At 51.1% G+C, this 12,725-nt stretch overlaps 5 protein-coding genes across 5 annotated transcripts; 3 read left to right on the top strand and 2 right to left on the bottom strand.

Annotated features, from left to right (window-relative positions):
• Nucleotides 1-2,531: 2,531 nt before the first annotated feature.
• P153DRAFT_386167 (uncharacterized protein) lies at nucleotides 2,532-2,912 on the top strand (the record flags this gene model as incomplete). The annotated part of the gene is made up of 1 exon (XM_033670503.1): nucleotides 2,532-2,912. The coding sequence occupies one exon, from the start codon at nucleotides 2,532-2,534 to the stop codon at nucleotides 2,910-2,912; it is 381 nt and encodes a 126-aa protein (XP_033523359.1).
• Nucleotides 2,913-3,026: 114 nt separating this feature from the next.
• P153DRAFT_317457 (plasma membrane ATPase) lies at nucleotides 3,027-6,762 on the top strand. The gene is made up of 3 exons (XM_033665023.1): nucleotides 3,027-3,598; nucleotides 3,889-4,032; nucleotides 4,083-6,762. Exons 1-3 carry the CDS (start codon nucleotides 3,334-3,336, stop codon nucleotides 6,689-6,691), a joined length of 3,018 nt encoding a protein of 1,005 aa, XP_033523358.1. The 5' UTR covers nucleotides 3,027-3,333; the 3' UTR covers nucleotides 6,692-6,762.
• Nucleotides 6,763-6,916: 154 nt separating this feature from the next.
• P153DRAFT_367261 (uncharacterized protein) lies at nucleotides 6,917-8,018 on the top strand. Its single transcript, XM_033668228.1, has one exon. The coding sequence runs from the start codon at nucleotides 7,251-7,253 to the stop codon at nucleotides 7,533-7,535; it is 285 nt and encodes a 94-aa protein (XP_033523357.1). The 5' UTR covers nucleotides 6,917-7,250; the 3' UTR covers nucleotides 7,536-8,018.
• A 1,509-nt stretch (nucleotides 8,019-9,527) lies between these two features.
• Nucleotides 9,528-10,165, bottom strand: P153DRAFT_29141 (uncharacterized protein). Its single transcript, XM_033663768.1, has 2 exons — nucleotides 10,089-10,165; nucleotides 9,528-10,022 (listed from the first exon to the last, which is right to left on the bottom strand). Exon 2 carries the CDS (start codon nucleotides 9,960-9,962, stop codon nucleotides 9,663-9,665), a length of 300 nt encoding a protein of 99 aa, XP_033523356.1. The 5' UTR covers nucleotides 9,963-10,022; nucleotides 10,089-10,165; the 3' UTR covers nucleotides 9,528-9,662.
• A 536-nt stretch (nucleotides 10,166-10,701) lies between these two features.
• On the bottom strand, nucleotides 10,702-12,436 carry P153DRAFT_341349 (uncharacterized protein). Its single transcript, XM_033665919.1, has 2 exons — nucleotides 12,007-12,436; nucleotides 10,702-11,934 (listed from the first exon to the last, which is right to left on the bottom strand). Exons 1-2 carry the CDS (start codon nucleotides 12,205-12,207, stop codon nucleotides 11,071-11,073), a joined length of 1,065 nt encoding a protein of 354 aa, XP_033523355.1. The 5' UTR covers nucleotides 12,208-12,436; the 3' UTR covers nucleotides 10,702-11,070.
• Nucleotides 12,437-12,725: the final 289 nt, after the last annotated feature.

Here is a 12,725-nt window from a genome sequence, read left to right as displayed (position 1 = left end):
GGTGTCGCCATCGCCATGTTGCACCAGCGCTGGCCGAGCGTCGCGCAGGGACGTGATATGTAACCGGCCGCGCCTGTGAGTGCGCTTGGCAGGCGACATTGGGTTTGCGCACGAACGTTGGCATGGAGATCGTTGACTGCTTGTGTGATGGTATGTGCTGGGTCATGATGCGCGAGCTTTGTTTACAATACACCGAGGATGCACCATGGGTGGAGCGCGTGACGCGACGTGACTTGACTTGACTTGACGTGACGTGGACCATGTCCTGTATGTAACTATGCTATGCTATGGGAGGTGGAAATGAAATTGCGTGGGGAGTTCCATGTCGTTAGTATTGGACGCGATGTTGAATTTGCAAAAAAAGACAGGAGATGAGCGACATGGGAGAACAAACTGCTAAATCAGGATTGATCGGTCATCTCCTAGGTGCGCAAACAAAAATGGTTTCAGAGTGGAGCGCTCTCGAGAGAAGGGAAATGAGTGTTTAAAATTACTGACCCACCAGTGAGGAAACGAAAGATTGTAAACACACTACGCAAAAATAAGAGGCCTCACTGATAAGACTTGCAATTGGTGATTGCATGTGAAAATGAAAATGAAAACAATATTGAAATCGAGTACAAATTCAGACTTCCAGGGGATGGGGAAGCTTTGTCGCAAATGTCGTCGATCTTCATTGCTTGTCATACACGAGTCCATGTCGAGAGATGTTGTCTTAGCGCCAAGTGGATCAGCGCACCTCCGGCGTACTAGAGAATATGATCTTCTTCCGAAAGCAGTTCAGAAACACATGCGACACGCACGACGCACAAGACGCGTAAGAATGCGGGTTAGACAACTATTGTAATCTTTGCCCAGGCGGTCGTTGTTGTGCTTTGTGTTTAATGGAAGATTTATCGACCAAGGGTCCAGGAATTAGACACAGGAGTTTTTCACCGGACGGTCTCCATCCCAGTGACATCTCTTCCGAAGCGATATTGATGGCAAGCGAAGGGTTGCAGATGGATTTGGTCGGTCATTGAAACACATGGGAGAGGTTTCATTGAGCAAACATCTCCGTGCTGCCTGTGCGTCGGGAGAGGCGGGGAAAACATTGACCAGACCACTGTAGCATTATTCCGGTGCATGAATGTCTTGGAATCTGTGGGGACACATGCTGGAGATGGGAGGTTGGAGCTCGCGGAAGACGCGTTGCCGCAACGTCTATGCTCACACCCCACTGCTGGTCGTGGCATCGGTCTTGGTATTCTTGTGATGAGACTGTCATAGTGAGCAAGACGACCACACGACTCACAGAAAAATGTTTCGCATATTGCCTAGGAAAGTGAAAGAGACGAAGCCGTCGGCAGGTGTGTAGTACGATAACCAAGACAATTTTATAAGGCTCCAAAGCACTTTGCCTTCACCGCCAGCAATTGAAGACTGTACTGAAAACATTCGGCATTGTGTGACTGTCATCGTACCCATGACCGTGGTCTCTCCAGGCGATTGACATTTGGCCGGTGCTCGTGTACAGTGGGCGATGAAGTGCCATACCACACTGCGGAGAAACTGGAGTGGAGATGCGGGATACGCGAGAGTGTCCAAGCGGTCTATACATGACGATTACGTACGGAGAAGCGCGCCCCAGAACATACCAGACGAAACAGTGGTTGTGTTGTCTGGAGGTGAGTCGATCAACTACCGAGTTTCGTGTAACAGAACATCAGACACGGTGAAGACGTGTTGTCGCAACATCTGCGGTCCGACAACGAAGCGGACAACGACTCAAATTGGTAGTTGACAACGAAAGGCCACCGAGGTAAGTGAGGCAAATGGGTGTTGTGGATTCAACGGTTACTTATTCCCGACTTAGATGCGGTGTGCAATCGTGAATTTGCGGCGAGACATCGGCAAGCAAGAAAGTGCCGCAACTGAGGTTCACGTGAGCCGTCGAGTGCGGCTTCCTTGTTGGGAAAGCCTTCCATGATTTGCAAAATTGAGCGAATTTGCTCTTGCCAGCCAGACAATCCGTGTAGTTTCTAGGCTCACGAAAGATTCACATCCGTGCCCTCCAAGGCTGAGACTGAGACCCTGCGTGTTTGGGTGGAGACATTGCTGCGACGACAGCGGCGCGTTATTAAGTTGCAATGTATGACAATACACTCTAAGGTAATTGAGAGCTTGGTTGCCCCGGGCAACTCGGATACGAATGATGATTCGGCGGCTGATGGGGCTCTTCTAATCGTCCAACAGACTGATTTGACGCACCGCCGAACCGGCGCCTCGTAGCGGGCTTGATAACAAGTGGCTGGGCGTTTCGGTCCTTTTGGGGGAACCGTCGCATCCTAGAGCGCGGGGGGCAGTCCTCGATGCTACTAACATTTGTGCTGAAGCTGCCCTGGCTGGCTGGATGCTTGTGTCGCAAGTTATGGAAAGGGCTCGGATAACACAGCCAGACGAGACGCCGTGGGGCCAGACTGCTCGACGAGAAACCCCCGAGTGAAAAGCGCTCACGCACTGCTCACGTCTCGGACGCGGTCTGCTCGAAAATGCCTCGCGCTTTGAGAGAGCGCGATGCGGCCAAGTTGCGAAGCTTTCATCCTCTTGTTGTGTTCAGAAGCTTGATGCATGGGGGCCACTGGCTGCGAGCTATCCCGAGTAAGGTGCCGTGCAGCAGAGGTAGGGCGGTGGAGATATTGGCCGCTAGAGGCAACGTCATAAGCCGGGATATGCAGCAGAAACGCGCTATCCCACACTTGATCGCGATTTTGTGGCCATTCAGCGTCGCGGTGTTGAAGAGCGGTCGCGGTAACCACACGCCCGTCTCTGCCGTGCAGAATCTACCCACTATTGGACGAGCCAGAGGTCGCAATCGCAGGCAATGCGTCGACCACTGGCACGCTCCCAGATCGCGCCGCACCGTGAGGTAAGCCAGGCGTTGAGCAGGGAAGAGCCGCCAACCTCGTCGCGTTCCAATCTGGCTAGCGCAGCGCTACCGTCACTAGTCTTTCATCATAACACTTAAATCCCTCACGCAAAATCGACGAGGCCGGAGATTCAACCTTACCTTAGCTGGGTGGCCTATCACGACAATCCAATTCGACCAGGGAAAACTCTGCTAACCCGTCGGATCTTCGGCTGATTGTTGGGGCGCCCGTGAGATATATTGTGCGCTCGCTCCTGCTCTTCTCTTCTTCACAGAGGAGGCCTTGCTCGCTGATACCTTTGCTGAGCTTGCTCGACCCCGACACCACCTCAACCATATCGTCTGGTCGCGTGGAGCCTTCTCTGTGCATGCCCGCCTTATAATACCCCATCGACCCCTATTAGCATCCTTTTAATATCGACAACATGGCGCCCACCGACGATGTCGAGCGCGGGCGACGTGCCAGCTCGGCCGCAGAGCGTCAAAAGTCCATCGTCAGCATGACCGAGTTCGAGGGCATGGACGAGTACACCGCCCTGCAGAAGTACATTCTGTTCTACCGCGACGCGAGAGTCAACCCTCACGCTGAGCCATCGGCGAAGAAGAAGGCCTTCTGGCAGTTCTGGAAATCCGGTTCTGCAACTGCTTCTTCCGTCCCGATTGAGAGCGCTGCCGAAGTTCCTGACGAGTGTATGTATTTCCTCCTCCTATCACGATCTCAATGGCTCGCGGCACGACGCGATGCAGCTCCTTCGTCATCGCCAGTCTGGCTTTGTTGAGCTCGCATCGACATTGGTGGCTGGCCAAGTGGTCCAAGCGCAAGCTACCACCCTTGAGCTTTCCTGCGCGGCAGGTACGGTGGGGCCAATGAGCCGCGAACGCTCTAGTGTGCCGCACCAATCTCCGCGAATCCACCCGCCTGCAGAGCCAATCGAGACTCATCACAACATGGAGAAGATCATAGCTAACTCGCAATTCAGATGTCAACACTGAGCTTCGCACTGGTCTCAGCTCCCACGAAGTCGAAACCCGCCGCAAGCGCTATGGAAGCAACGAAATCTCTAGCGAGAAGACCAACTTGCTCAAACAGTTTCTCGGCTACTTCACCGGTCCCGTCCTCTATGGTATGCATGTCTGTGCTCAATGATGTAAGGGCCTCGCTAACTTGAACCAGTCATGGAAATTGCTGCCCTTCTCGCCGCCGGTCTTCAGGATTGGGTCGATTTCGGTGTCATCTGCGGTATCTTGCTGCTCAACGCCCTCGTCGGTTGGTACCAGGAGAAGCAAGCTGCCGATGTCGTCGCCAGTTTGAAGGGTGACATCGCCATGAAGGCGACCGTCGTCCGTGACAACCAGCAACAAACCATTCTCGCCCGTGAGCTCGTCCCCGGTGACATCGTCGTCATTGAGGAAGGTCAGACCGTGCCCGGAGATGTCCGTATTATCTGCGACTACGATCACCCTGAGGACTTCGAACTGTACCTGAAGCTCAAGGCCGAAGACAAGTTCCATGATGCCGACCCTGATGACGAGAAGGACGACGACGCGGATGAGGAGAAGTTCGATGAGGAGAACCCAATCACCCAAGGTCACTCCCTTGTTGCTACCGATCAATCTGCCATCACCGGTGAATCCCTTGCCGTCGAGAAGTACATGGGAGAAATTGCCTACTACACCACTGGTTGCAAGCGCGGCAAGGCCTACGGTATCATCGTCGCCACGGCTAAGCACTCCTTCGTCGGTCGCACTGCTACCCTCGTTCAGGGCGCTAAGGACCAAGGTCATTTCAAGGCTATCATGAACTCCATCGGTACAGCGCTTCTCGTCTTGGTCATGTTCTTCATCCTCCTCGCCTGGATCGGTGGTTTCTTCCGTAACATTCCTATCGCCACTGCCCGCGAGGGAACTGACAAGTCGGTCACTCTTCTCCACTACGCTTTGATCATGTTCATTGTTGGTGTTCCCGTCGGTCTGCCCGTTGTCACCACCACCACCCTCGCCGTCGGTGCCGCCTACCTCGCTGAGCAGAAGGCTATCGTCCAGAAGCTCACCGCCATCGAGTCCCTCGCTGGTGTCGATGTTCTCTGCTCTGACAAGACCGGTACTCTCACTGCTAACCAGCTTTCTCTCCGCGAGCCCTACGTCGCTGAGGGACAGGATGTCAACTGGATGATGGCCGTCGCTGCTCTCGCCTCTTCGCACAATCTCAAGTCTCTCGACCCCATCGACAAGGTTACCATCTTGACCATCAGGCGTTACCCCAAGGCCCGTGAGATTCTCAACATGGGCTGGAAGACCGAGAAGTTCACACCTTTCGACCCCGTTTCCAAGCGTATCACTGCTGTTTGCCACATGGGCGGCGACAAGTACGTCTGTGCTAAGGGTGCCCCCAAGGCTATTGTCAACCTCGCCAACTGCGATGAGATCACTGCTACCCTCTACAAGGAGAAGGCCGCCGAGTTCGCTCGTCGTGGTTTCCGATCCCTCGGTGTTGCTTACCAGAAGAACGACGGTGACTGGATCCTTCTCGGTCTCCTTTCCATGTTCGACCCCCCTCGTGAGGATACCGCCCAGACTATCATTGAGGCTCAGCAGCTCGGTGTTCCCGTCAAGATGTTGACTGGTGACGCTATTGCTATCGCCAAGGAGACTTGCAAGATGCTGGCTCTCGGAACCAAGGTCTACAACTCTACCAAGCTTATCCACGGTGGTCTTACCGGTACTACTCAGCACGATCTCGTTGAGCGCGCTGATGGTTTCGCTGAAGTCTTCCCCGAGCACAAGTACCAGGTCGTCGAAATGCTGCAACAGCGTGGTCACTTGACTGCCATGACTGGTGATGGTGTCAACGATGCTCCTTCCCTCAAGAAGTCCGATTGCGGTATCGCTGTCGAAGGTTCCACTGAGGCTGCTCAGGCTGCCGCCGATATCGTCTTCCTTGCCCCTGGTCTGTCCACGATCGTCTTGGCCATCAAGACTGCTCGCCAGATTTTCCAGCGTATGAAGGCGTACATCCAGTACCGTATCGCCCTTTGCTTGCACTTGGAGGTTTACCTTGTTACCACCATGATCATCCTTAACGAGACTATCCGCGCTGAGCTCATTGTCTTCTTGGCTTTGTTCGCTGATTTGGCCACCGTCGCTGTCGCTTACGACAACGCTCATTCTGAGCAACGTCCTGTCGAGTGGCAACTGCCCAAGATTTGGTTCATCTCTGTCATCCTCGGTCTCTTGCTCGCTCTCGGTACATGGGTTATCCGTGGTACTCTCTTCCTGCCCAACGGTGGTGTCATCCAGAACTTCGGTGCTATCCAGCCCATTCTCTTCCTTGAGGTCGCTCTTACCGAGAACTGGCTCATCTTTGTCACCCGTGGTGGCAAGACTCTGCCGTCTTTCCAGCTTGTCGCTGCTATTCTCGGTGTCGACGCCCTTGCTACCATCTTCTGCGTCTTCGGCTGGATGTCCGGTGCACCTTACCAGACCAACCCCCCTACCCACGGTAACTTCCGTGAGGATGGATGGGTTGACATTGTCACCGTCGTTGTCATCTGGGCCTACTCCATTGGTGTCACAATCATCATCGCCATCGTCTACTACGGTCTTAACCAGATCCCATGGCTCGACAGCCTCGGTCGCAAGGACCGTAACCGCAAGAACCCCGCCATCGAGAACATGATCGCTGCTCTCAGCAAGCTTTCGCTCGAGCACGGTACCGACAAGCACACTGGTACCACACGGTACGTTATTGCTCCTCGCGCCATCGAGGATGATGATGAGGATTAAGCGTGTACTATGGGCGTTTGCATAGGGGATTTCTTAAGGGAATGTGTGGTTGTATATCTGTGAACGGCTTGAATGGCCTGCCTTCTGCGGAAGGCTTTAATTAATCGCTGTCTTTCTAGCATTCATGTATACCATCAAGCATAAATTCATCTACATGTTAAAACAATCTTGACCATTTTGCGTGAAATGAAAATATGTACTTCTGCACATTGTTCGATGTGTGCTCAATTTTCCTATTTACTTTGTTGAAATGAATCTTAGCTCACTCATTTCCCATATCTCTGCTTATAGCCGTTGTTAGACGCTGAAAACGCTACCTATCTACTCGCGACAAGCCACTATCTTCGATTTCTCAAGGCACCTACAACGGACTCAACCAATACGCATAGTCATACCGGTTATATTGATAATCTCGCGTCCGGCCGGATTCACGGGTGTTTTGCGTGAACAAGCTTGCACGTGTCGAACTCTATCTCGTATGCTCACACTGGCAAGGAGCATTATGATTGGCCATGTCCCACTATGATAGCTGCAGACTTGAGCTTTTGACGTGGTGGTGATGCTATCCAACGACAAAGGCGGGGTAAAGAACAAGCAGCTCGCTGAGCTTGCTCCCCGCTCGTTGGATACGGACTTGCATGCATTGCATTGCATGCATGCAGCCAGCGTGCAGCGCGCCGTGTGCGGCGGAGCCAGGCCTCGGGAGGCACGCATTAGTGGCGACCTTTGGCTCCTAGTCGCTTGCGCCTACTGCGTGTTTGTCTATCTGCAGATACTAGCGTGTGCTTTGCAGTCGTGGGGGATCGGGGGACTGGGGTTGGATGCATGGATCGCGTCGTGTTGAGTGTGGGATTTTGTATGTAAGGTGAGCCGAAGCGAGAAGTATGCAGGCAGGTAGACCTGGTACGGGAATAACTCTCCATGGTCATAAGACAGATTACGTGCTTTGGACATTTGCTCCTTGCCACCGATCGGGTTTTCACGTGGTGGGGGCGTTTGAACGAACGGTACATGTTCATGTCTGGTAGACGAGAAGTGTTTCGCATGTCACTTCTCCGCCTTTCGTATGTCATGGCGCTCCTGGTCTGCATCCTCGGACGTCGATCGCTTTAGGCATTTCGTATGGACGTGCTGTCAAGATCGTGTTGTTACTGCTTATCTGCCTCCATGTCAATCTGCATGACGTCTGATCTACAACGCTCTGATAAGCGATGCGCAGAGACGCAAGCAGACGTCGCGTACACACAACCTAGTATCCCACTTCGCCGCGGACCTCTGACGCGTGGTGGTTCCCGTCTGATGTCATCTATCGCGGGACGGTATTTGGTGGAGGGCATGGTTGGTGATGGAGAGTGAGTGGCGCTCAGCGTTTGGCGCGTGACGTCACGGTGTTTGACGGCCTGTCTCTCGGTGCTTTCACAATCATTTGTCCGATGTGATAAACCAGAAGTCAAGGATAGGGTAACATTTCGGCGAAAAGATGAAGCCGAGTCCCTTGTTAGCAAGTATGCATCGCCTGGAGATGTTCCGATTTCGGCATGATTCGCCGGTGTCTTGGACTTACTTGAAATACCCAAAACAATGACCTTGGATGGGATGACCTAGTCTATTGTTGATTAAGGATTCGAGATCATACAGCTCACGTTGCACTGCGTTATGTTCACAGCGTCGTTTTCTCTGGGGATTACTACATCGCGTAGGTACTCATTCCAGCTTTTTAGTACATGGTCTCAGAGACATCGGCGAATTCTTTTTGTTGTGTTCTCGTATACGGTGATGATATTTATCAACTATGGAAAAAGCGTAAGTTTGGTACCTCTGTATTGCATGTTGAGGTAAGATACGAGTCCTTTGTGCGATGAATTGGATTGGGCATACTTAAAGAACTGTCGTCCAAAAACATGCCCAGAGACAGTTTGTTGTACCTGATATGTGAGCTCTACTGCTCTGCTCTCTTTCTGGCGACTGTGAATCTTGGTATTGACGGAGAACGAGCGCGCCATGGAGTAGTAGGACTCACTGGCATGCAGGCTGCTTCATGAAGGTAGTGTCCCCCCTAAACCTATGATCTTGCGAGCGTCCAAGTTAGCTGAACGTGACGATGGTGCTCAAAGTATGGAAAAGAGGGCTTCAAAGCAACTCGGTGTATTCAATGCGTCGAGACTCGAACGAGAAGCTTGGCAAACATGTCCGTAAGTCCTGCTCCACCTTCACCGCAACGTGGTCGACCCAGGGCATGGATATATATAGCCATTGTGCCTCAAATTAAGTCCCAAGCTTTCCCATCTTCCAAACTCTCTTGGATCACAGACTATAACATTGAGTTGTGCTAGGGCTACGAGGGTATCGCCTATCCAAGGAGTGTTGGGATGCTTGCGTTCTACAACACTGAACGGCGTAAGCTGTGTTGATATTGTAGACATACAATGTCAGAATAAACATACCAGCAGTTTTCTCGATTTGACATCGTACTTGTACTTGCTATGCTTTGATTCCATGTCGATATGGATAGACGAACTAAGCATTGAGACGAAAAGAAAGAGAAAGGAGGAAGAACGAGAAAACAACATTTCTTGACTGCCGATGAAAAGGTGAACTCAGAATTATCTGTTTCAATGAAGCTCAACAGATTCCCAGTTGTTTTTTTGTCTACTGGATGGCCGAGTATAGTCGATGGTCGATGGTCACTGTGGTCACCCATTGTGATAGCTGAGCCTTCGAAATGAGCTTTGAGTTTCTCACCGAATTCGTTGGCGATACTGGACTGGATGAAGAGATGAGAGGCAGCAATACAAGCTTGGCCGTTGTTGGTTGAAAAGCCTGGGGGTTGCTGATGAATAGGTCAGCTCATCAAACATACCGACGGGTGTCAGAGTTGTACAATGCGCCCTCGGATGCAGTCTTCATATTTTGGTCCTTAAAAATCAGTGATGACGATTTGCCAACAAACGGCAAGGTAACCTTTTCGATATTACTCTCGTTCACTGCGTGCACGACCTTTTGAACAGAAAAGCCCGAGCCGGTGAAGCTTGTTTGTCAATATCCATATACAATATATTGACAACTCCGGAGGGAATTCTGCCTCTCTGAATGGTCGAGTAAGGGCAGACACGCCAAAGGGCGACTCTTCGGAGCTCCTGCATATGAAATTGTTTCCTATCGCAAAAGCGAATGTCATACCACCGCAAACACACTGTAAGGCTCGTACTGCGTTATCCGGAAGCAGTCTTCTCAAACTCAAAGTGCATATCCTTTGATCTCGTCCACTCATCTAGTACAAGTAGAGGCAATAGCACAAGTGAGGTAGGCTGGCTCGGGGCTTGGAGCGTAGCTTTAGAGACTTCAGTAGTGTTGCCTCCGTCGAGGGTCGTTTGTCATGGGATGGTTGATAGCGTACTTCTTTTACGACGAGCCTTCTGTGAACCGCGGAGGTCTTTTCGTTGTTTTTTTGAATCTGCTTGATCGGCAGAAATCCCTTATCTCAATGTTGACAAAACGAAGCCTTTGAAGAATGATGACAGTGACTTTGCCTTCGAATTGTCAATAGATTGGAGATTCAAATAAAGGTATACCTGGCTCCAAATCCATCGTTCTCGTACATGTAGTACTGACATGGTTCGATGGTTGCGTGTCGGACCATCGTTATTGTCCTCGCATTTTACTAATGTCAGCGATGTGCTTAGTTGCACGATGAGGAGAATTTGCCTAGATCGCTTGCTAAATCTTCTTGTAGTCCGCTGTTCGCGTGGACACGTTTGGCAGGTGCAGGACCGTTATCGTAGCCAACACAGGTTTCTCAGAACGAGTTGATACAGGTAGAGAATATGATCTATGTGCTTGCTTATCGAAAGAGTTGATCCTCGTTCGGAAGTCGCGTTGTGTTTGCCGATTTCTCCCAGAACTTAGGTTGCCATGTATTGTTCTGACACTGGTAGAAGGAATTATGAACTGGGCATGGTTGTCGCCGACCAATATGTTCAAATTCTTATGTCCTAAGGTATTTTTTGGTAGTCTCGAGTCGTATCAGTGTCCAGCCAAATGAGTACCGCAGAATAAAGGAGAGGGGAAACAAGACGGAAAAGATGGCTGATCAGATACGCGACTGACTAAGCAAAGCATGTACCGCGATCGCGACGCGTCAGTTTCGTGTTCTTCTATCAACCCCACCTTTGTGGATATACCGTTTTGTGCGCTCATTGCCAGTTTTTAGTGTGTTTGGCAAAAGAACTCTTATAGCTTTGGTTGTTGAATGGTGAACTCCTGCCCACTATTACTTTGCTAAAACTTGAAGGGAACAGTGTGTGTAGATAGCCGACAACGCCCATATCTTCTCCCACTCCCAAGTCTAGGGTATATCCATATCTACATATATTCGTCGTCTAGAACAGTAAATCAACATACTCACCCATCACGCCGTCCTTCCCCCCATCGAAAAAACCATGCATGCCATCCATCTCAGCGAATTTCTGTGCAACCACCAAGCCCCGGCGACGTTCTGCTTCGATGATGTCCCAATTCCACTCAGTTCCATCAACTGGCTCTGGTCGAAGGTTGGGAGTCACATTATTGTCGGCTGCTTTGGAGGTTGGTTTGCGTTTCGCTTGATACACCCATCCCTCAGGTTTCTGCGGCACCATACCCGCATCAGCCAACACAACCTCAGGTGGCACAGTAATGCGTCCGCGCTTCGTGACATATTTCGCGATGGCGGTTGCGTAAACTGCATTGAGCAGTTCTTTGTCGTCATGCTCCTTTTCTCCTTTGGTCCGTTCATCTTTTCTCCAAGGCTGCAAACTCCACTGCTTCGCATGATTATGTCCAGGTTTCACAAGATGCGTAACTAAATAGAACCATTTTTGGTCCCAACATAGTAATCGCGTCCACATCTCATACTTGACATATGGCTTGATCTCCCTCTTAAACAGACAGCTCACACCTCCTAACGCAATGAGATGACCACCTCTGGTGCCTTCTGTGGCGCCTATCGCTCCATTCAGGGCGGTTTTCTTCGCACCATATAGGCGGCTATTTTTCTTGATACCGTTACGTATCAATGCAGTGAATAGATGTGTGCGGCTAATGTCCATATCACTGAAATATGTACTGTTGGACTTGTGTAAATTGTAGTCGGTTTCGAGGAGGGTGGTGCGGGATGAGGTTATGACTGGATGGAAGAGCGCGTGAGGGGGGATCGGGGTTGGTTGCAGGTAAATCTGGTAGAAGAGAGCGCGGAAGAAACGTAACTGTATGCATGTTCGTATTAGCTTGAGTTCTTTGTACAGAGGTGGGAGTAGATGATGGAGAGGGAGACGTACATGCCATACACCTGGCAGGTTCTTCAGGTTCACCAGCGCTAGAAGGATCGCAAGGATCCTCCATACTCCACCTGGTTTGTCGTATCCTGTCCATTGTAACATCTTCACTGTGTGCATGATGATGCTATTTCGTAGAGTAGGTTGCGATGCGAACGCTGCGATAGCTGCGCCCGCCACGACAAGTAGCGCCATAGTGCGCATGTCGGCCGGAAGGATAGCGAAGAGCGACTGATATATACAAGGAAAGAACGGATGGGCAATATAGCGAGCGCGTGATAGGATGTTGTCACATTATGGTGTAGAAATTGTCGCAAGCCTCGGCTCGGAGACGATGGATCCGAATTCCGATAACTAGCTTAGCATACCGCGAACCTCTTTGCATTCGTTTGGCTTGTCGTCGTTACACTCTGCTGTATTCTACTGGTCATCCTCACACTCACTGTGATAAGCCATGTCAGGTCAGTTGTAGAGGGGATGGCGTCCGTATCAGCCAGCCGACCGCAGCTTCTGCACCGCCTCCAAGGCTGCAGCCCACCACTCTCAACATCTCTGCTACCGGTCACCAACTTTAGACTCATGCGAGATCTAACTGGCCGCCGATCCTGCTGGTCCTATGTTACAATACAGCCTTGTGGTAGCCTTGTGGCTGTCCACCTTGTTCTCCAACTAATGCATTTCGATGAACAATTAGGACTGACTATCGGGGGTTCACCTTCACT

The sequence above is a fragment of the Dothidotthia symphoricarpi genome (assembly GCF_010015815.1).
Source record: "Dothidotthia symphoricarpi CBS 119687 unplaced genomic scaffold P153scaffold_11, whole genome shotgun sequence".
Classification (NCBI taxonomy): Eukaryota; Fungi; Ascomycota; class Dothideomycetes; order Pleosporales; family Dothidotthiaceae; genus Dothidotthia; species Dothidotthia symphoricarpi.
Note: the sequence above shows the minus strand (reverse complement) of the source record. Positions and strands in the feature narration are given on the sequence as shown.